General features: G+C 38.2%; 1 protein-coding gene across 1 annotated transcript in view; it reads left to right on the top strand.

Annotated features, from left to right (window-relative positions):
* DNAH5 (dynein axonemal heavy chain 5) overlaps nt 1-24,161 on the top strand; it is a 153,791-nt gene that overhangs the window by 17,299 nt on the left and 112,331 nt on the right. Inside the window, exons 12-22 of the mRNA XM_016217304.2 lie at nt 85-192; nt 4,542-4,627; nt 5,560-5,881; nt 6,852-7,058; nt 11,277-11,448; nt 13,637-13,782; nt 15,289-15,451; nt 16,335-16,574; nt 18,125-18,315; nt 18,413-18,500; nt 21,116-21,249. Of these exons, the coding sequence (XP_016072790.2) occupies nt 85-192; nt 4,542-4,627; nt 5,560-5,881; nt 6,852-7,058; nt 11,277-11,448; nt 13,637-13,782; nt 15,289-15,451; nt 16,335-16,574; nt 18,125-18,315; nt 18,413-18,500; nt 21,116-21,249 (1,857 nt within the window). The remainder of the gene's footprint in view (nt 1-84; nt 193-4,541; nt 4,628-5,559; nt 5,882-6,851; nt 7,059-11,276; nt 11,449-13,636; nt 13,783-15,288; nt 15,452-16,334; nt 16,575-18,124; nt 18,316-18,412; nt 18,501-21,115; nt 21,250-24,161) is intronic.

The following is a 24,161-nucleotide window of genomic DNA, read 5'->3' on the forward strand; positions in this document are numbered from 1 at the left end:
TCAGGTTCTACATTTAAAGGTTATATTTAATTAAGTAATGCTAGAGTACTGAACTATTGTCTTACTTCTTTCATAACATTTCAGGGTATTGTTGCCACCATAAAGAAAAAGGAATATGATTTCTTAGACCAGAGGAAAATGGATTTTGACCAGGATTATGAAGAGTTTTGCAAGCAGACCAGTGACCTTCATGTAGGTTGTATAATCAGATTCCTGTTGACAGTCACCGTTTTTTTTCTTTTTTTTGTTCCGTATAATGCTGCTAATCATCACCCATCAGAAGGGAGAGGCGTTTTCATCAGGGAGGTGACCGGCAGCAGCCCCGGCCTGTGTTTTGTGATTTTAGATTAATAATTGAAGGCTCTTTGTCATAGATTAAAGGCTCATAAATATAACTTTGGATAATGATCTGTAATCATAATCATCCATGTGTCTTCCATCGTAGTTCTTAGACAATTAACTTTCATCTTCTGTTGAAAGGCAGGGTTATCAGAGTACAGAAAGTTGTTTCCATTTGTTTGTTATTTGATAGCAGTGATTATGACCAGAGGTCGTTTAAGCAAATGGCCAGTGATATTTGGCAGGCCCCAAAGGCAGGGCGGCAGCTGGCCTTAGAAACAGTGGTACCAGGACTGACTCAGCATCTGGACCCCTTTCCTCCTCCTCCTGCCTCCCCTGCGCCCCCCCTCTGCCACCCCTACTCACTGCCAGCCACCCTGACCGCCAGTCCACGTGACCAGCGTCTGGCTGTCATCAACTTCTGAGAACTATCACAGTCCAGCCCCAGCCCCCAGTTCCTCGGGAAAAGGTTGGGTCGGCCGGGTCTAGCCCTGGTTCGCGTGGTCAAGCAGGCACCCCCTGTGGGAGGTGGGAATCTCTGCTGTCAGATGAGGGGATCAAGAAACCAAGAGGTGGGAGAAAACCCAGCAGGTGTGTGCCATTGTTAATCTGCAGACTTTTTTCATCTGAGTGAGGTGGAAATTTGCGCTATTCTGGTTATAAAAGGAAAATGGCCATCAGGTACTCTTTTCCAAAATTTTTGGTTTGAAATAAGTTGGTACACTTTAGGGGAAAAAGAACTCTGAGGCATTTTTGGAGGGGTGAGTTCTGCGGTAGAAGGGATCATAATGAAAGTAGCTAATTCTATATGGCAGGTTCTGCTCTAAGTACTTTATAGGTGTTAATTCATTAAATTATCACAGTAACCCTATAAAGGGGGTGCTCTTAGTTCCCTCATTTTCCAAAGGAGCAGACTGAGGCACGGTGAGGCTAAGTGACTTGCCATAAATCACAGAAGTTGTAGTGTGGGGATTAAGCCCAGGCAGTCTAGCTCTAGGATTCAAGGTTTTAACCATTAGGTTATAAGACACATTTCAGCTGATGGGAAGATATAATGCCTGTAATAATTTAAGCAGTGACCACTTTTAGGGGCCGCTTCAGACATAAGGACAACAGATCTTGATCTCTTCTTGTTGGAAATTGATGGAAATAGCAGATCCTTGTTCTGTGCTCCGTGGTCAATGTGTATTTGTCAGGTCTTCACCTGTTTCCCAGCAGTTTCTGATACATGGCACTTTAGTGGCTTTTATGAGAATGTAGGTCGACGGTGAACACCTTGAGGGCAGGAATTGTGTTCATTCCTTTTTGTGTGTCTAAGGAGGCCTGGTGGGTGGCACCTTCTATAGTTGGAGAGCAAAGAATGTTTGCTGAATTAAAGTGTGAGTAATGAATTAATGAGAACTAGATTTATTGTAATTAAACAAGCATTTATTGTACATCAATTATGTATTAGGCTTCTATGCTGTGGGTTATTAATACAGAAATAAATTAAATAGATTTTCCCTCAAAGCTTATAGCAGGCAGATGGCAGATATGTGCTAGGATAGCAATAAAAGTACATATATGTTAGAAGTATAATATTCTGATATTGTACCAGGCATTGAGGATGCAAAGATCAAAGACATAGTCCAAAGAAGTCCTAAAGAAACTTAGAGAGAGGACAGGCCTACAAAACATTATATAGAATCTGAGAATTGCTACAACCCACAAGGCGGGATGTGAGCCTCTGAGAACAGTCCCACAGTTCTGCTCCCTGGGGACCGGGAAAGGCCCAGAGAGGAGCTGATGCTTGATGCCAGAACAGTGTTTATTTTTTCCAAGTAAAATAAGTGGGATAGAGAGACCTTTCCAAGCCTGTGCCCACTTTTTATAACACTGAGAATATAATTTTATAATTGTTCTATAGCCTGGTTTTTAAGCATTAGTTATAGACATTAGTTCCCATTCTCCTTAATCGCCTCTTTTTAAAAGTCCAACACTATTAATGTCTTACCTTCCATCTCAATAATGGTCCCATTCACCCTTTGGTTGGATGACTACTTTTTCTTTGACTTCTTTGTCTCTTTCTCCATGCTCTTTCTCTTAACTGTCTACACTTTCTCCTTTAAATACTTCATGAATTCAGCCTTTTTCTCTATAAAGTCAGGGTGGAAATCCCAACCTTCCCAGGACTCTGGATGAATGAGTGGGAGGATGAGTCTTGGAGGCAGGGATGGAGAGGCTCAGCAACTGTGGTGTCTCCAGGGTGAAGCCCTGGAGGGTGGGCTGGGGTCCATGAGTGATTCAGATCAGGGTTGTGTTCAGGACTCCACTCTCAAGCCGACCAGAGCTTAGAATCCTGTCCAGATTTAGAGTTCATGCTGGTACTAACAGGTCAAACAGAAAACCAAGTAGAAGCTGGGAGCTCATAACTAGTAAGAGGACGAGTGTGAGAATTCCTTGCCTGAAAAAGGAATGCTCAGAGAGAAAAGAAGACTAATTTAAGGTCTTAGATGTTCATAGAGAGCTAAGAGTAGGCCTCTGTGAAGTTGTAGGATAGAAAAGTGCAGAAAATCAGGTCCCAGTGCTAGGGCTCAGTAAAAATTTACTGGTGTCTGCAGTTAGAGGGAGGGAGTGGAGGCATTGCAAATATTCCAGTTCTGCATAGTTTATACTCAGAGATTTTTATGTAGTGAAAAAATCTGAGTATTTACTTGGGTAGGCTAACTGCACTGCTCTTTATAATTTCAGTGGAAGCAATGAGAAGTATTAGAGGCACATTGCATTAGGTTTAGGAATTCTTCAGCTTTGGGGCTTTGCTGAGTGGGGCAGGGAGCATTGTGGCTTGCCCCCAGAGAGCAACGTGTCTTCAAGGGCTAAGTGTTTCCAGTGGTGTCCTGGATATTTCTGACTGGTCGTCTTGCCAAATTATTTATGTAAAATCAAGCTCATCTCAGTACTAATTCTCAATGCACGTGGCAACTGGCTTCCCAATTTGATCACTACATAAATTGTTGACCTCTTTAGAATTGTAGAGGCTCAAAACTTCTGGTAAACTGAGAAAGAATAATTGATTGGAACTTTCCCTTGAAGCACGAAAAAGAAAATAATGAAATAATGTTTTTGTCTTTTATTTAACTCAGTTTAGATTTTAATGACAACTCTGTGCTAAATCTTAGAATGAACAAAGAATATATCATGTGCTTTATATTTTGGTGCAGTTATTTTTATTTTTTATTTTTGGACAGAATTGTACAATGCTGTAAGATGTGTGAGGTTCTCAGGACAACCTGTAATGGGAATCATTTTGGAAAATATATTTGAGGGCTTTGAGAAATTGATATTTAGGTCATTCTTTTTGAACTTAACTTCTTGGAAGGTATTTATTTTTCTCCTGTAGGGGTCTCGTGGCCTGGGGTTGTGGAAGTGTTCCTGTAGAGTAGCTTTGCCTTCCCTCTGCTGGGGCTGCCCTACTGGTTTTGCCATCCCAGACTAGCTGTTATGTCAATTTCTTGGTTTAGGCCTTTCTCATCTCACTAGTAGTTTAACTCAGACATGGAATTTCAGTTGCTCTTAGATAGGAGTTTGTAAACTATGGCCATGGGCCATATCTTGCCCTGCCTGGTTGTTCAGGGGTTGTCTGTGGCTGCTTTTGCACTGCAGTGGTAGGTGAGCAGTTGTGAAAGAGACCCTTGTCCTGCGCAAAGTGGAAAATACTTATCATCTGGCTCTTTATAGAGGAAGTAAAGGGCTTGTTTTGTCCATTCACAGCTCTGGCCAGATGGCAAGTGCCGCCCCCCCCCCCCCCCCCCCCGCTATTTTTCCCAATTTGTAGACATTTAACCCCCTTGCATGGGCTGGGTAGCACTTCAAGGGCCCTGGCTTTCTGCAGGGATCTGTTGAGGGTGTTAGGACCCCACAACTTCTCTTCCCACATTGTGATAAAGCCCCAGGGCCTACCCCAGGCCCTGAACCTGACCCAGTACCTCTGGAGCCTGCCACGAGCCTACTCCTGGGACTGCTCTGGTTCTCAGGTCCCTCTGTGTTCTGGCTTCTGGGCATTTACCTTTCTTTCAAGCTCAGGTGAGTATAAGGTTTTCTGTTCTGTTTTGTCCTATATTATATGTGTTTGTAGAGAATGGCAAGCTCTTTAATTTTGATGCTAAATAAGACTTTTCCCAATGCTAATATGTTGTTCATAATCAGACTTTATTCTGTTTTAGAATGAGTTGCAGAAGTTCATGGATGTTACATTTGAAAAGATTCAAAACACAAATCAAGCTCTAAGTATGTTAAAGAAATTTGAAAGGTAAAAATCAAGAACAATTTTCTAAGTTCACTTTACTAAAATTGGGTTAATATGAACATAGTTTAGCTTATATTATTATTGCTATTATTATTTCATAAATGAATGCAGCAATTTTTAACCTTTTTCATCTCATGGCACATATAAACTAATTACTAAAATTCTGTGGCACACCAAAAAATATATTATACTTTTTGCTGATCTGATCAAAAATAGGTATAATTTTGATTGCTTTACAAAACAAATCAGCAATTACCTACACTTTTTGTTTCCAAGTGACTTTTTAAAAAATCAGCTGCCTGTATTTATATATAAGAATTTCTGGGACCAAGAATTAACCAATCAGATGCAACCTTGTGTGACATGACCAATAAGATGCAATTCTATTATGTGATCTATATATTTATGGTTCATGACAGGACATTCACACCTGACGACTATTGTTGTGTTGGCTGTTGTCATTTTATTATTTGACAGTACAAGGGAAAAGTGGTCAGTGCCCCTGACTAAATAGTCAAGTATTGCATGTTTTAAAATTCTTAAGGCACACCAGTTGAAAATCACTGTTCTAATGGAAAGAAAATCTTCTCTTGACAGTCTGGATAACAAGGTCACAGTTTTCAAGTTCTAAAAAGGATTAAGAGTTTATTTCTTATTAGCTTTAAAGTACCTTGTGACTGCCTATCATTATATTACTTAATGTTCATGAAATTTGAAGAAAAAAAAAAAGTACCTAGTTTTTCCTAGATTTTAAAGATTGATACTATATTTTATAAACCACTTTGTTGAGATATGATGGATTGATACTATTTTGATGTTTTAAATTAGCCAAAAATCTTATTTTCTTTCATTAGCATATGTTTTAAAATGCCTTAATAAAGGAGATTGCTAGATATAATCCCATTAATTCAAGTCTTTCACTTGAAAAAAATCAGATTGAATATACCCAATCTTGGTATTGATGACAAATACCGGCGTATCCTCGAAAACTATGGGGCTGACATAGATATGATCGCAAAGCTGTATACAAAGCAGAAATGTGATCCTCCGTTGGGCCGAGACCAGCCTCCCATTGCCGGGAAGATCCTGTGGGCCCGTCAGCTCTTCCACAGGATTCAGCAGCCGATGCAGCTTTTCCAGCAGCACCCAAGCGTGCTTCGGACGGCGGAAGCCAAACCTGTGATTCGCAGTTATAACAGGGTGGCCAGGGTCCTCCTGGAGTTCGAGGTTCTCTACCACCGGGCGTGGCTTCAGCAAGTAAGTCTGTACATTATGTTCTTCAAAGACGCCTCCATTGTCAGTCAACGGGAAACCCTCTGCCAGCACTGAACAGTTTTATTTTTGAAGAAAGTTGGATTTGCAGGTATTTTATAAGACAGGCTTGTCTGAATGTAGGTAGGTAACCAGTCAGAGAGTGTAATATGTCCATGAAGAAAAATAATGATTCATTTTGGAAAAAAATCATAACCAGGTAACAAACTCATTTCATTTTATTGACAAACTCCTAAGTGAGAAGGTCCTGTTTGTTGGTTCTTTCACCTGGTTGATCGGGAGTTTGTTTTTTTTCCCATTCAGTTTTTTAATGTGTCAGTGAACACTAGTATGTGTGTTAAACAAAGGCTTAAGTTTTTTTTGTCTATCCTAGGTTAATCAAATTACATTTCAAACCCTACCAACACTAGTATTTCTTTGTAGATAGGCAAGAAGGTTTTTTTGTTTTTTTGAATTTTATTTTGGGGAATCAAATTCAGCCTTACTAGGCCTCTAAAATGGTTTCTCATTTCCCTGGCTCACCTTTTGGTGTCTGAGGCAATACAGGATGTCTCCGTGGTGATATTCATTGCTTTTCTAGATAACTGAAAACTGAGTTTAGGAGGTTTTTATGATACCTTTATTAGGAAAAAATAACTGAGTAGGCATGATGGTATCAGGGTGTTAACTGGTTTGAGAAATCACCATTAATTGTAGTAACCACTTATATGTCAGTGTGAGAGGATCATGATCCAGGCATTTTGTTGAATCAACTGTGCAACAGCACCACCAAGGACTTGAAGGCCCTTTTCTGAAGTGAACTTGGGAGAAGAGTGAGGGACCCCATTGCCTTTAATTTGAGAAGCTCAGCTCTGTGGAAGAACACTTGATGGTCCTCTCCCAGGAATGGCTGAGCGGGATACCTTGTGTATGCATTGAACTTTCTAATAGTAATAATGTTGATCTTTTCTCACAGATTGGAGAAATTCACATAGGACTTGAGGCTTCTTTATTGGTGAAGGCTCCAGGCACAGGAGAATTGTTTGTAAACTTTGATCCTCAGATATTAACCTTATTTAGAGAAACAGAGTGCATGTCACAGATGGGTCTGGAAGTTTCACCATTTGCAGCTGCCCTTTTCCAGAAACGGGATGTATACAAAAAGAACTTCAGTAACATGAAGGTATAGTGCTTTCATTCTTTCCTCTTCCTGGCTAGCTCCAGTTTGCATCTTAGGAAAAATGGTGGTGTGTCACTGTTGAGGAATAGAAGGTGCCCAGGATGACTGAAGTGGAGGGACTGATGGGGAGGGTGCCATGGGTTGAGGCTGCAGAGTTGGCAAGGCCAGGTCATTACAGATCTTGTAAACCAAGGCTATAAGTTTGAGTGCACCAGGAAGCCACTGGAGAAATTTGAGCAGGAAAAAAGGCATGATGTCTATACAATAAAATCATTCTTACCGCTGGGTGAAGAATAGATTTTATGGTAACAAGCATGTTGATGTGAATCCAGTTTGAAGGCTGTTACACTGGTTTAAGATGGAGACGATGGTGGCTTGAACTAAGATGTCAGCCAAGCAGTAGATCAGTGAGTTAGAGACTTATGTCAACAGGCAGGTTACGAGAGAACTCAAGGATGATTCCTTTGCTTTTGGTGTGAGCAACTCATGCATTTACTCAAAGTATGGCTGTTCTGTATTACTGAATAGGTTACATTCTGCACAACTTGCTCAGTAACATGCATTAGCCCTGAGTGGACTTTCCACTTATGGAGGTGGCAAAACCTGGAACTAGTTTATTTTGCAGGACAGGAGGGAATCATTTGTTCCTATCTTAAATATAAGATGATTGAAGTGGAGGTGTTATCCATGCAGGTAGATATGTAAGTCTGGAGTTGAGTGCAGAAGTCAAATGAAGATGACATACGTTTGAGAGTTATCAGCTTTCAGGCTTCTATAGACATGCCAAAATAACCGAGAGCTTGTATTCTTCATCTATTTCTTGGAAGGCAGTTCAAAGTAGAAGGAGACAAGCCAGTATACACCAGTAGCTACAAGTATAGATTCTGAAGCTAATTTGATCTGGATTCAAATGATTATCTTTGGGCAAATTCCTTTACCCTCCTAAGCCTTAGTTTCTCATTTATAAAGTGGATGAGTCATACTTTATGGGATTGAAGGATTAAGGTGGGACATAGAAGGATGATTGTAAGAAACGCTTCCCAAATAGAATAAGTGATGGACAATGAAAAAAAGGTAAGCAGTGGAGAAAAGCTTCAGGAAATGTGTAAGTAGCTGCTATAGTAGAACCTTCAAATGTAGGCTGTTTGACTGTGGCTTTTATGGAAATTGAAAGGCTATATAGGAAAATTGTGGAAAAGTTTTATATGAAAACAGGATTATGTGGCCTATTTGGGAGATGTTGGGTTTAACAACATTCATGTATTCCACTGGGCTTCTTACTTCCTTCTTGTAGTTCTCTCAGAATCCTTAATATTAGTTGACTGTCCAAGAGGGGAGATATTGTATATAGGCTTTTCGAAACTTGTCCATCCAGAGACCATTTTTCTTGTGGAATCTCTGTGGTTCGTATTTCAGGGAAAACACTTTGGGAAACGTTAATCTAATGACAAAGTAGCACCAACATGTACATTAAAAATATGCGCTTAAAAACAATTGTATTTAACAAGTACATTAAAGTTACTTTCTTATAATTAATTATTGTTGACATTAACATTATCATAAAAGGTAGGCTAGAAGTACCTCTTATTTAAAAATGGTAACATATAAATTAATTACTGGTACAGTTCAGCATTAACTACAGGTAAATTTCAGTGGAGGACCAGAATCCATGAGTTTCTGATCACAAATGCTCCTTGTAATGAGAACTAATTAATTAATTAGAGATATATGATTCACCATCTCCTGTGTGCCTGGTACTGTTTCAGCACATTGAACAAAGCAGGCAAATTTCTTGTCCTTATAGAACTTACACTCTAGTTGGGTAAGACAGAAAATAAATAGTGAACATTATAAATAGATATACAGTGTACCTTGGTTTTCGAATGTCTCTTTTGATGAACATTTTGGGTTACGAATGCCGTAAACCCGGAGGGAAATGCTTCGGTTTTCGAACACGCCTCTGAGGTTGAACATGCCACACAGCTTCTGCCAGCGTAGGATCCTGAGGCCTAGCTGTCAGCTGTTGTTCCCTCGGATTTCAAACATTTCAGAACTCAAACCGCCTTCCAGAACGGATTACATTAGAAAACTGAGGTACCACTGGATAGTCTATTAGAAAGTGATAGGTGCTATGGAAAGAATAGGGCAGAGGTGGTTTTTGGTGATGGTTTCCAGTCTTAAATAGGCAGTCAGGATAGGCCTAGTTGAGAAGGTGGCATTTGAATAATTATTTGAGGGAGATGCAAAGGCCCTGAGGCTAAGGAAGATGTTAGGGCAAGAGCAGGTAAGAGAGGAAAGGAGTGATTAGAGATGAAATCAGAGAAGTAATGGAGTCCAGATTGGATAGATCTTTGCAGACCAAGGGAAGAACTAGTAGCCCTGGATGAGATGGGAAGCCACGTGGTCACGTAAGCAGACTGACATGATCCAGCTTATATTTTGAAAGGATCGCTGTTGCTGGTAAATTGAGCATAAACTACTCTTGGGGGGCATGAGTGGAAGCTTGGAGACAGTGGTGGGCTATTACAATAGTTTAGGTGAGAGTCAGTGATGGTGGTAGTGGTGGTCAGCAAGTCAGATGTAGGATCTGTTTTGGATATGAGCAAACAAGATACTTTGATGGATTGCATGTAGGAGCGAGAGAAACGGAGCGAGGATGACTCTGAGCTTTGGCCTGAGTACTGGACAGATGGAGAAATGGAGTTTGTTTAATGACAATTTGAGTATTGTTTATATTACACATATAACCTACTACAAAACAGGTTCCGGTTAGAATAGTCTTCTTGATCTAATTTATAGTACCTGGGAGATAAATCCTAGTACCTGGGCAAAATGGCATTATGAATACATTTTAATTTAACAATTTTCTTACCTTAATATTGAAAGTCTGTCACCTCGTTGTCAATACTAGAATTTTTTGATGGCTGCAGGGTGTCTACTGTTTATTGGGGTTAACTTCAGGCTGCTCACCTGAGGAAAAGGGTTATTTCCTTTGTTAAAATCCACCCTTTGTTAACACTAAGAAGTTCCTGCTTGGTATCTCCCCTACTGGAAAAATTTTTTGTTTATTCTTTTTTTTTTTTTTTTTTAATTTTGATTATCTCTCAAGTGAGGCCATACCTTGCTTGCTCTTCTGTGGTCCCAAATATCTTTCTGTGGTGGGGTAAGGGTCCCTGATAGTCATTGTCCTTCCCATCTATATCAGGACTTCTCTTTCAGTTAACACCCTTTTGATTTATAGCTCAATTTCATTTATAGCCTGACCTTGGTTAAAACAATTGTTTTTTGTTTAAGAATTTCAGAGAAAATATCCTCATTCCCAAAAAAGTTCCCAGATCCTTTTCAGATAGATAATTGGCAAACCATGCCTTGGAAAACATTGATTGCTCAAAGGGCCACTCATTGCTAAGGATAGAGTTGCCATCAGTTGAGATGGAGAATGCTGTGCGCAGAGAAGGTGTTGTGGAAGAACAAACTTTCAGTTTTGGACACGTTAAGTTTAGAATGTCTGCTGTATTTTCAAGTGGAGGTATTGAGGAGGCTCTTGCCATGTATGAATGTGGACTACAGGAGTGAGGCCTGGGCTGGAGATAGAAATTTGGTTGTCTAGAATTTTATTAACCAATGTCACCCCAATACATTTAATGAAAAAAATTGCTTGTCTTTGTATATGGATGATAGTTAAAGCCATGACACTTGATTATATCAACACTGGTTCCTGACTCCTTGTATGCTTTGGGTCTTGCATCAGGGCCCAGCAGTGGGCTGAGACAGACCTCTGGTGACCCCAGCACTTTGGGTGATGAATATGGTCCACAGGAAGTGTCCCGAGGAGCAGGAAGCATGTGGTACCAGCGTACAAGGTTGGCCACATGAGCTTAGTGATACACAGGCTAAGGCTCTGGTGACGTGACTTAACCTGGTCTAGAAAAGTCACTTGGCCTAAAAACTTTTCTCTGCTTTTGGGCTGGGTAGGTGGTGAGAAAATTTTACTCTTAATTTTTTTTTTCTCGCCTCCTCGGTTGTATTTGATCAGATTAGGAATGTGCATATATGGAGAGGTTTCTTGTCTTCTGTTCAATTCCCACTCCGTTTAGGCCGCTCTACCTGCCCTACAGCTGGACCCCAAATAAAATTCATCCTTTTATTAAAGAAAAAGTGATATTAGTAGATATTAAAAGTGAGATATTAATTGATTATTTAACTCCCATATCACTGCAGATGATGCTGGCTGAATATCAGAGAGTGAAGTCAAAAATGCCTCCTACCATAGAGCAACTGATGGTCCCTCATTTGGCTAAAGTGGATGCAGCTCTCCAACCCGGTCTGGCCGCCCTGACCTGGACATCACTGAACATTGAGACGTACTTAAAGAATGCTTTTGCCAAGATCAGTAAGTCTGTCTAAATGGTTATTATTTCTCAATATGAAAGGCTGAGTTTTTAATGTCTATTGTATAATTTCTTACAGATATTGTGATATAAATAGCAAAATGGGGAGTGTCATTTTTTAAGCTGTTCCCCAAGGAATTTTGCCGAAATATATATATTCACTAATTTCCTGGAAAGTATATATATTCACTGTTTAATTTTATCCCCAGAGATGAACTACATTTAAAAATATACTTATTGTTGGACATTAGAATTTAAAGCATCTTCAGAGTCATTCAGCTTTTTATACTAATAGGTTAGTGTATATTCAGTCCCCAGTTTGAAGGATGGGGAGATTTGGACAGAGTAGAGTGCTGAGCAACAGGCTATATGGGAAAAGTTCATGCAAACATTTTTTCTTAATGAGAGATATAATACACTTTAAAATATATGTAAGGTGGTATATTCCTTAGAATACAATTTCCCAGAATGTGTACTGGTATGCTGCAAAGAGGGGATCTGGGCTCAGAGACATCAGGAAATTCAGGTTGAGCAAAGCCAGACAGGCTTCTTTTCTGTAGGACTTCTCATAGCTTTTATTATTTTTTAAAAAACTTATTTTTAATCCTCACTAGAGGATATTTTTTTCCATTGCTTTTTTCAGAGAGTGGAGAGGGGGTGGAGAGCGAGCAAGAGAGAGAGAAACATTAATGTGAAAGAGACACATTGATTGTTGCCTCCCGACCAGGGCTGGGGATTGATCCTGCAACCTAGGTATGTACCCTTGGCTGGAATTGAAATCAGGACCTTATAGACCTTCCATGGAGGGCAGTGGAACTCAATTTGGAACATGGTATGGAGAGTTTTTCCAGGAAGACTTAAATGTTGCCATTCTCCTTGCCTACCCAGGGGAGAATTTCCAGGTTCCAGAGGCCGCCTACATCCCTTGGCCACTGGTCATTCCATTTTCAATGTCAGCAGCTTAGCACTTTCAAGTCTCTTTCTCTCTGTCTCTCCACTTCAGTATTCATATTGTCTTCTGACTCTGACTCTCCTCTCTCACTTATAAGGACCCTTTTTTATGACTACCTTGGCCCCACCTGGATAATCCAGGACAATCTCCGTATCTCAAGATTCTTAACTTGATCACATCTGCGAAGTCCTCTTTGTAACATTTGCAAGGGATTAGGATGTAGACAACGTAGGGTGCAGGGCACCAAAGACCTTGAAGATGCCTTAGGACTCAGTCAGATTTTTCAGAGATATCGATTTACCATAGATACCCCTGAGGGAGCTTTGGAGAATCAGATATAGTAAAGAATTTTACTGAGCACACACTTGCTTAAGTAAAGGTGTTGGCTCTCTTGAGTAATGAGTAAGCTTACCAGGCAGAACTACTTAATATTTTGAGTACCCTCGTTAATAATTAGCTTAGAAACTTCTAGGGCTTTAGTCTTTAGGAAGTAAAGGTATTTATTTAAGGAAGTGTTTACATCTCTGATGCATCACGAGTACATAACATGGATTTTTCCATGTTCAATTTTAACTTCATTTCCTAGAAGAAAGTAGTATCAGAAAAAAAGAAAATTAACTATGATAAATATTGAAAAATGTATTTACTTCATCGATGGAAATTCATTAACCATCATTCCTCCTTTGGAAGTAAAGTTGTTAATTTCCTTCAGAATTGGCATTTCTGTCCATAGAACTTAGTGTTCAATGTTACTTTTTCACAACTTTAAAAAATGTACCTTATGATAGTAATAGAAAAAGAAACGCTGGGGGAATTTCACTTTAACAGGATCTATTGAATACTTCCTGTGGACTAGGTACTGGGCTAAGTGTTGAAGATGTCAGGATGAAAGATATGCATCCCAGAAGATAAGATGCAAGAGGGGACCGTGTGGCATATGTAGAAATGGAAGGATGCTCAAGGTCATTGTCAGTGTGGGAGGAGGGGGCCGCTCGAGTATGCGCAGCTCACAGGAAGCCTCCTCGGGGAGTTGCATTTGAGCCCAGTCTTCAAGTCTGAGTCAGAGTCCTGCCGGCTGAGAAAACTGGTCAAAGAAAGAATAGCGTGAGAAAACCAAGGGTGAAACTGGTATGGGCCACTTTAATCCTGGTTTTACTACTGCAGTTTAATCCAGTGATGATTTAAGAAAACAAAACAAAATGCTTAATGTCTTTCACTCGCTGCTGTTTTTTCCAAAGAGGACCTGGAATTACTGGTTGACAGGGTCAATGATTTGATCGAGTTCCGCATCGATGCCGTCCTGGAGGAAATGAGCAGCACGCCTCTTTGTCACCTCCCCCAGGAGGAGCCGCTCACCTGTGAAGAGTTTCTCCAGATGACAAAGGTTATTAGAATATTAATGTTTTTATTAAACATTGTTTTGTGATTCATTTTTCTATAAGGGGCATTTTTAGAGGCATAAATTAAATTTTTTTCTCCACCTGTTATTGGTCAGTGATAGATGTTATTCAAACATGGAGTTTTCTGCCAATAATTGGAAAATGAAGAGGAATGTATGTAGGGAGTGACTTAGATGTGAGGCTCAAATCGTTTCTTTTCAGATCAGTAGGACAGAAATTGCTGTGGAACCCATGGGTCATTTTCTTCATATTTTTTGAAGAATAGAGCTGTTTAGCTGAAGAGCTTCTAGTAAACTAGGGTTAATTCATACAACAATTGTTTTAAACAGCTTCTGGACAGAATTTCTTCTTTGAACTTTTCTGTAGGGCAGTGTTTCCCAAACTGGTGTTCTGTGGCGCATGGTTCTGGAGCGATTGCCGGGAAACCTGGGAAAGGTGGAGCCTGTGTCCACACCTCAGGGTAGACTGTACCCTAACTTTCCCCTTATGGATTCTTTACACATTGACATATTAAAATAAGGCCTTCCTTTTGATTAATCATGGATCTGAATAGTCTGAACTAACAAAAAAAGCCTAAATGCATTAATATAATTTTTAAAGCCTATTTATGTAAGCAGGCCTTCCTTTCATTAGTATTATTGAACGGAAAGTATAGGTTTTATATATAAAATTGACTCCACGTCTGTACAACCCTACTCTTAACATCCACCCTTTAGTTTCAGCAAAATACTCCATGAATGTTATATTAAACTTAATATTGTTTACTTGAATTATATTGGTTTCTTTTTGTATATAATTTATACATTTGTTTTTGATTTATAGAATTATAACAACTATAAATCTATGAATTTTATTCTTAGTTCAACATTTCCACATTTTAGAGGAAGATCATAATAAAAATAATGTAATTAAAATTTTTTTATTGAACTTATTGGGATGACATTGTTTGATAAAATTATATAATTTCAAGTGCACAATTCTGTATCATCTGTATATTATATTGTATGTTCATCATCCAAAGTCAAATCTCCTACCATCACCATTTACCATCACCATTTATCCCCCCTTGACTCTCTTCTACCTCCCTGCACCCCCTTTCCCTCTGCTATTTTCCATACTGTTGTCTGCGTCTATGAGTTGTTTTTTTAATCCCTTTACCATTTTTCACCCAGCTCCCCAGCCCCTGACAGCTGTCAGCCTGTTTTCTGTATCTGTAAGTCTGTTTCTATTTTGTTCGTTTATTTTGTTCATTAGATTCCATATATAAGTGAAATCATGTGGTACTTGTCTTTCTCTGACTGGCTAGTTCCCTTGTTTGAACGCATTCCCTTACAGGATGCCTTGTCTGGGATAGCGTGAGAGGTGTGGCCAAGCATCGTTGGAGGCCCAAATCTCATCTGGAGGCTGAACCTATGGCATTATTACCATTACTGATGTGCTCTCAAGAGCTAGATAAACAAAAATGACTCTGTGCTAATTTTTTTGTGTAGGATCTTTGTGTAAATGGTGCTCAGATACTACACTTTAAAAGCTCATTAGTGGAGGAAGCAGTCAGTGAGCTAATAAATATGTTGCTAGATGTGGAAGTTCCATCTAAAGAAAGCAAAAGAGTATCCAGTGTGAATGGTGCTGATTCAAAAAACAAAAGTTCAGGTAAGAGATGGGGTAGTGGAAGGGTCCTCTTTTCCTAGGACATTACTGACAACTAAAATTCAATTTTCTGAGTAGCAATTAATTTCACACTTGTATAACACCCTCCCAATTTTTTATATGTTTTTTAAAGTCGATTTTAGAGAGAGGGGAAGGGAGAGGGATAGAGAGATAGAAACATTGATGAGAGAGAAACATCGATCGGCTACCTCCTGCATGCCCCCTACTGGGGATTGAGCTCACAACCTGGACATGTGCCCTGACTGGGAATCGAACTGGTGACCTCTTGGTTCATGAGTCTATGCTCAACCACTGAGCCACCCCAGCCAGGCCCTCCCAATTTTATAAGGATATTTATAAATCTGAAATTATGTAATGACTCTGTGTCATTAATTACATTATTTTTTGTTAAATTCTTCACATGTACTTTGCATTGGCTCTTGTTAGCTCTCTTTGCATTTAGCTATGAGTGTGTGTTTTTTCACTTATCAATAGAGTAGGATGGATTATGGATTAGGAATTTCCACTGGAGTACATTTACACTACAGCAAACCTTTCATGGGAGAGATGAACACAATGAAAGGCAGACATGGGAAACTATTTCCCCAAGGTTTTCTGGATGTTAGTGGAAGAGAGAGCACCAGACCCGAGGCCCCTGAGGCCCATCCAGTCTTGATTTTCAGCCATAGCTCCTGCCTCTCCTCCTGTTTCCTTACACTGAGGAGGAGAGGCTCCCATCAGTTCACCTGGGGACCCAATTTCTATTTCCTATCTGATGGCCTCACTTTCTAAGAAGTGTGTCATTTAAGTGTTATCAACTTTGCATGTAATTTATCTTAATTTTCTTCCCTTTAGTTACAAAAGATGGCTCTCTCTCTCTCAACAGCAAGAAGAGAGGAAGGAAATTCCGACACTTTGACATCTTCCCTTAATGCCGAGTCGGGCCTCCTGCATTTGACGACGATCACGAGAAAGAAGAAAGAGATTGAGATGTTAGAGGAAGAAGCCTGCGAGTTACTCTCTCATTTTAATAACCAAAACATGGATGCTCTTTTGAAAGTTACAAGGAATACACTAGAGGCCATTCGCAAGCGAATTCATTTATCCAACACGCTTAACTTTCGGGGTAATAATCCCACAGAGTTGGCCTGCTATCTGGCCAGGCATAGGGGCTGGTTGAGTGTTGTGTGTAGTCCTGTTAAATTTAAATAACTAAAAAGCCGGCTATTTATTGAGTGCCTCCTTGTAAGTTTATACGTTGTGAACTTGGATTTCCCCAACAATTCTATGAAGTAGATACTATCATTATTCTCATTTTAAAACTGAGAAAACGAGAGCACAGGGAGGTTAAGTAATTTGCTTAAGGTCACTTAGCTTTTGATAATAACATAATAGTTGGCATTACTTTTAATCTTTTTGTAATAAGGTGAAAACATGTAAGATGAATTAGTGAAGGAAAAAAGCAACACATACTTTAAAAAGGAGATATATGGAAAGATAATTCCATTGTTAAATTATTAGGTGATTAGCTAGTCTTACAAAGCGAGAGAGATCTTTTTAATGCCATGCTCTTCAAAGCAGAGAATTTTAAAATAATTTTGTGTCAATTTAGTACTTTCCAGCTGGTTTCTTCATTCTTAATACAATCATCTCTTTCTCAGCATAATTCAGAAACAGGTGCTGCATTTCCCAGATGGGCTACAAAAATCCATCAAATCTAGAAACATCCTGAAATTAAATTTTAAATTTAAAATAGTAAAAACACACACACAGTAATTAGTTAAAATGGGAAAATAATAGGCTAATAAAACCTTTTTATTTACTTTGAATATTGGCATTTAAGGGAAAGCATCTTGAACATTAAACATGAATGGGTCAAAAGGGGAAACGCTGAAAGGATTGTTTGATTGGTGGCGTGGTTCATTGTTTTATTTCACTTGGAGTGGAGGATAGTTCTTTTCTTTGATACAGGAATATTGTTAGGACTTATCAAATGTTGATTGATATGCTGAATATTAAATCACATTTCTTTCCCAGTTTTATATATTATGGGTATTTCCAACTATATATATAAAGTTACACACACACACACACACACACAGTCATTCGTATTTCTATACCTATATCTACATCCAACTATAAAGCCCCTGGAATATAACTGGTGAGCTATAATTTATTTCTTCTCCACTTTTTAATTGCTCTGAGTTTGGATTATACACTCTGTGGTAGGAAAGGCATATGTTTTATTTGAAATTCCAAACTGGTTATTTGTTCTGACTTTGGCTTGATTTGATAGTTACTCTCGTTCTTAATTCCCTGCTTATTTTTTCTACATTTAACTTATTTGTTGACATCCTGTTATTTGGACACTGACATTTTCAATATTTGAGATACGAGTTTACATAATTAAGCCTGTTCCCACACAGTGGGTATCCATGGAAGGTGTACCAAGGAATTTTAATCAACAGAAAATGGCTTGGGTTCTACTGAGCTGCTCTGTTATATGAAACACAACTAGATTCTCCAATAGTTTTCATTCATTCATTCCACAAATATTTGTCTGATTATATACCTATTATATATTGTTCTCTGTGCTTTAATTTTTCTGGTTAATAATGAAATAAATCCCATTTTAAGTTAAGAAGATTCCATTTTCCCTGTTTTGCATTAACTCAGACAGTAACAGTGCATCTCAGATGAAGCGGAACAGTCGGCCCATTTTCCGGGCAGGCATCACTCTGGCCATTCCCAACATCACCATGGTCCCTGCCCTGGAGGACATACAGCAAGTGCTGAACAAAGCCGTGGAGTGCATCGTCGGTGTCAGCAAGGGGGTTAGACAGTGGAGCGGAGAGCTGTCCTCCAAGGTGGGTGTGGGATGAAGAAATTACTTCATATGGAGTAAAATACAACAAAATCTTTTACAGATGGGACTGAGCTGAAAAATATCCTTTTATGTTGTAGAAAAAGATGCATGAAAGAAAAATGGTTGCTTTGCAGAATAATGAAGACAGTGATTCTGATGTTGAAATGGGAGAAAACGAACCTCAAGGTAAACGTTCTTTTTGCTCTTTTTAACTAATCATTGTAAACCAGTATTTATTGAGCTAAAATGCATGTTTCCTCCATGCAATTTTCATATCAGATTAGGATGGAATATTAATCTGTGAGCCAGTTTTACGTGTATAAAATATAAAGATCCATGTGTTTTAATATCACCAATATAAATAATTTATCTCTAATGGGTATCCCACAATTTTGGGTGCATCATTGATTTTCGGTCTAATGTGATGATGAGAACTGGGGGACAAGAAGGGTTTAATTTCTTAATTTAAAGAGATACTTGTCATCATCATAATGAATATTCCTTGATACCAAAGAGACATTTTTGACCCATTGTGTGTCCTGTTTTGCCGACATGCTGTGATGTGTGTACATGCTGTACATCCCATGGTTTTCATTTGAATTCTGTAAAATTAGGAAACATATGACATACAGGTTCCTAATTATATTAAATGTTGCCTTTAGTTCTGCAGTCTCCTTTTAAAGCAGCCCTGCAAACAGCAGACCCCCTGTAATTTTCAATTAGTACTCATGTCTCCTGAGATGATAAATCAACTAACCATGGGGAAGAAACTACAGCAAGTTTCTCTTTAATAAGTCTGTTGCTGAGGAGAATAAAGACAGCTCAAAACAACTTATACTATTATGTACTTCTTTCAGCTAAAAGCCATGTTGTTATTGTGTTCATTTCACTTTTATATCATGTAGAAACATTGCTTTACTTTCTAGAGTTTTCTAATCTCAAAATATGTTCAGTTATGAATTATATCTTACATTGAGAGGAAAGAAATGTTCAGTGAAAAGTTGTATATATATTTCTGTCATGATAAAAGACCGTTAAAATAAATAAGCCACATCTTTTTAAAATAATAGTTTTGAGATATAGTTTTCATAATAAAATTTATCCTTTAAAGCACACGATTCAGTGTTTTTTTCATATGTTCACCACCATCACCACTATCTAATTTTAGAATATGTTCATCACCACAAAAAGAAACCTTGTACCCATAAGCAGCCACTTCCCATTCCCCTTCCGCAAAGCCTGTGGCACCACTCATCAACTTTCTGTCTGTGGCTTTGCCTATTTTGGACATTTCATATAAATAGAATCATACGGTATGTGACCTTTTGTGACTGGCTTCCTTCACTTAGCATAATGTTTTCAAGATTGATCCATACTGCAGCATGTATCAGTTCTTTACTCCTTTTTATTGACAAATACTATTCCATTCTATGGATTTATCACATTTTATTCATTCATTCATCAGTTAATAGGTATGTGGGTTGTTTCCTTTTCTTAGCTATTATGAATAATCCTATGAACATTCATGTACAAAACTTTTGTGTGGACATTTTTTTTCATTTCTCTTGGGTATATACCTGTAAGTGGAATTGCTGAGTTATATGCCCATGGGCTGGGCTTTCTCAGTATAGTTTCTATTGGCGTTTGTTTCTGTGTGTAAACACTATTCTCCTGTTTCTTTGCATGTCTCTCAATTTAAAAATTTGTTGAAAACTTGATATTTTAAAGACCATAATGTGACAACTGAGAATTTGATTCTCTTCCCCCCCAGGTTTGTTGTTGTTACTCTTTGTTTTTTATTGACTTTCCTGGGCTAATTCTATAAAATTTGTCTTTCCTGTGGTATGTACTATTGTAATGTCCGCTTGATTAGCTTAGTGGTCAACTAATGATTGCACAGAGATTTCCTTTAATGCTTTAAACCAGTAAGCCTGCCACCCTTTACCTGGGGACACTGTGTGTGTGTTGGAGCAGTATGTGTAAAGCACCCTGAAAGCTCAATAAATTTTAACACTACCTTAATCTTTATTTACTGATTGTGAAAAGCCAAAGATTGGGGCATGTTCAGGTCTTTCCTGGGCATGTGCCTAGCTCTGTACATATGTGTGTCTTCTTGAGCTGCAGGAAAATGTCAAGGCATTACAATACCCTCTATGGACATCTCATTCACCAGATCTTTAACTTTTTTGGTCAATCTCTTTTTTTTTTGCCCCAACTAATAGCATTGCCTCAGGCAGCTGTAAAGTTAAACAGTTGTTGCTGATTATTTTTGACAAACTCCTTGGAGATAGATTTTTTTTCACTCAGTGAATTTTGAGTCAGGTCAAATAAAGATAAACTCTTTGAATGAGGCTTTTGAAGGAGCATCCAGATTGGTCAAATAGTGACATTTTCATGGGGCTTCCCGAGGAGCTCCAAACGCAGTCTGGCCCCTCTGGTGACTGCTAGGCTATGGTTTGTACAGTCACAGTGTTTGCAGGACTGTTGTTTTTTGAGGCTACTGCATAGCCAGAAAGGGGAAAATGGGCATAGAACAAGTTAAAACACCACAAAACTCACTATTGTTAAAAGATTTAGCATTTTTCTTGACTAAGCGAGTGTTTTTTGGATCATTGCAAGCTTTGGATAATTTCTAGAGTCCTGAAAAATTGATATTGACAATTTTTTCCAATGTTTTTATTTGCTTTTATAAAGAAGATTTTCAAAGGTCCTTACTTTACCATTACAGAAACCTCCTCCTCTTTTTAAAGCATGTTCCCTCCACTGTTGATATAAACTTTTTCCTCTTTTTCTGCTTTTAGATACCGTTGAGATAGCATCTGTAAACTTACCCATTCCAGTGCAAACCAGGAACTACTATAAGAATGTTTCTGACAACAAAGAGATTGTAAAATTAGTCTCTGTGCTTAGCACAATCATCAACTCCACCAAAAAGGTAGGTCACAAGGATTTGTAGCCTGGGCCCTTTGCTTCATATCATGTACCCATGTGAAGCTGAACATCACAAGCGTGTCCTTCCCGTAGCCAGGGTCCCCCTTACTATGACTTCAGCGAGCTACTTATGGTATCTTGTGTGTACTCAGAAAATGTTTGTGTAAAGATTTTTCATTCTAGATTGCAGGGTGAAAGAAAACTATTATTTCTGTGTTTTATATTGTGTTCTCTTTAGTGCCTTTAACCTACTTATTTATTTAGTTCAAATAAGTATAACTTAAAAATTTTTTGATATGTCCCAAACCACAAGTCAGACTGGTGTTCCAGTTACCTTCATAGAGCCGCTGATACTAGTATATTTGAAATAGAATAAGATTTACAGCCAATTTTTCATATTTTTGTAGTCAGGCAAATCTTGAAAAATATCAGATGAAAATTTATGTATATTGCCATGTGGAAATCAGATAATACTGAAAAATAAAATATTAGTGTTATCAATGCAAACTTGTATTACATATGGGTGTAAATTTGGGTTAATTTCTATTTCCAACTTGCTCTTCTCTCAACTTTTCATTTTTTGTTCGGACAAATCTGTTCTTATAGTCAAAGAGACTCCAAACCCTGGTCAGTTTCTGCTTAAAAATATCTATATTCACATTGTCACTAAGATATGTTGACTCTTTAAAGTAGTTTTTAGTGTTGAGGAAATAGTTGCCACTCAGTAAATACATCTTTTCTGTTGCTTTAAAAAAAAATTCTCACCTGAGGATATGTTCATTGATTTCAGAGACAGAAGAAGTTTGAGAGAGAAAGAGAGAAAAGGAGAGAGAGAGGGAGAGAGGTGAGAGAGAGGGAGAAATGTGAGAGAGAAACATTGATTAGTTGCCTCCTGTACACACCCCAACTGAGGATCGAACCCACATCCTTTTGGTGTATGGGATGATGCTCCAACAAACTGAGCCACCCTGCCAGGGCTCTATTACTTAGTGTTGATGGAATGAATTTCATTTGTTTTGAAAGCATTTTGAAAGGCTACCATTACTGTAGAATCGCAAGAGGATATTAAGTTTAATTTTAATGTCTTCCTGAGGGAACTGGAAGCTTTTGCATTTATGCATTTTCAATTTTTCTTTCTTAATACATTGAAGGTCCTGTGTTTAATTTTGCCCTAGAGACAGTGTTCACATAATTCAATTTAACAAATATTCATCTAGTGCTTAGTTTATCAAGCTTTATACTAAATGATAAAGCTAAGTAGAGTATTCTATGATGATAATGAACATTCACATGTATTTTCCAATGTCTCATAATCATGGAAAATACAATAAAATAAATCAGTAATAGAATCCATTACTTTCTCTGAACATAAGTAGCCTCTGTTATGAAAATCTAAGGGTAAGACATAGCAATTGAAATGAACATACTGCTGGCAACAAATATACTTATATCTTTGTCACTTTTATTACATTTGCTTTTTTATTATATAAAGGAAATGTACAGATATTAGTCTTCCTTAAAGTATTGGCACTTAGAATAATTTGAAGGACTTTTTTCAGTTTTCTGGAGGAATATATGAGTGCTTGGTCACAGTGCTAGACATGGCCAGCCCCCCACAACCATAGACCCTTCTGAATGGTTCTCCCTCAACCATAGAAAATCCTAGGATCCAGTCCCTCTTCTCTTTCCATGGGCTGGTAGTCAACTTATAACATTGCCAGGCTTAAAAAGATGAGCTAGCTGAACTAAACAATCAAATTAACCTTGGCAATAAATAAATAAATAAGCAGAACAGTTCTACATATGTTGTTCAAGTAATTTTTCCTTTAAGCTCTAAGTTACCTCCGCGCTAAAAACTTCCAATTTAATAAAGATGGACACTTCCAGGTAAAACAAATGAAAGTCTAAAACATTTAGTTAGGGTATATCTTAATATTGCAAACTCTTGGATGTTGAAAGAGCTCAGGATTCCAGAAATTCTACCTACATCCAGGGATCTTCAATAGTCTGTAATTCATTCTCCAAGCCATCACACATTTGCGAATGTCTCTCTGCTGTTGTGATGCATTCTGGGCATTCATGTCAACATTTCAGCCCATTCCCGGAGCATTTGTGTTTGGGACAAGCAGTGACAGTCTTAGCTTTCTGCATTTTAGTGGGTGAGAAGTCTCAACACCCATTATACCTGAATCTCTGAGGGACATTTTAGCTGCATGTCAGGAGGTGGAGTGAAGCTACTCCTTGATTTGGTGCAGGTTGGTGCAATTTATTTAATGTAATTCGACCATTTAGAATGCTGTTCATTTTTCAAATAATTGCATTTTTAATTTTATCTCAGTTTAAAAAAATTTTTCTTATGCAGATATAAGTCTGAAATTATAAAGTAAGCCACTAGAAAAAAGTTGATTCCCAAGAGGTATAAACATCATAAATGAGGAGACAAATTTTCAATTCTTCGTAGATCATATGATTATCTATCAAGTAAATCCTAGAGGCTAATCTGCAAAAAATAAGGCCCAACAAGAGTTAGGTTGGTAGTAAGTTGAAAGATAATTATAGGCATTCCTGCTATAATGCAATAAAAATGTTCCTAAAAATCCTGTTTTGCAAATTTGCACATTTAGTAAGATAGGGATTATTCAAAAGGCAGGATTGAGGCACACACACGCACAAGTTAGGAAATTTCACAATCAGAGTAGCAGCAAGAACAATAGCAATCTTAGTAAAATATTAACCCATTTAATAACATTCTAAAAAATTATAGAACTTTACTGTCAAAAGGTGAAAGAAACTTGTTAGAAGGTAGTGTAAAAAACTGTTGAAACTGCTGCGTTATGGAAACAAGGGTAATATATGCAGAGTTCAGGTTGAACTGTGCAAAGAACATTCTCAAAACAAAGTGGTCACTAAATCGGC

This window comes from Miniopterus natalensis, chromosome 3 (genome assembly GCF_054644295.1).
Source record: "Miniopterus natalensis isolate mMinNat1 chromosome 3, mMinNat1.hap1, whole genome shotgun sequence".
Lineage (NCBI taxonomy): Eukaryota > Metazoa > Chordata > Mammalia > Chiroptera > Miniopteridae > Miniopterus > Miniopterus natalensis.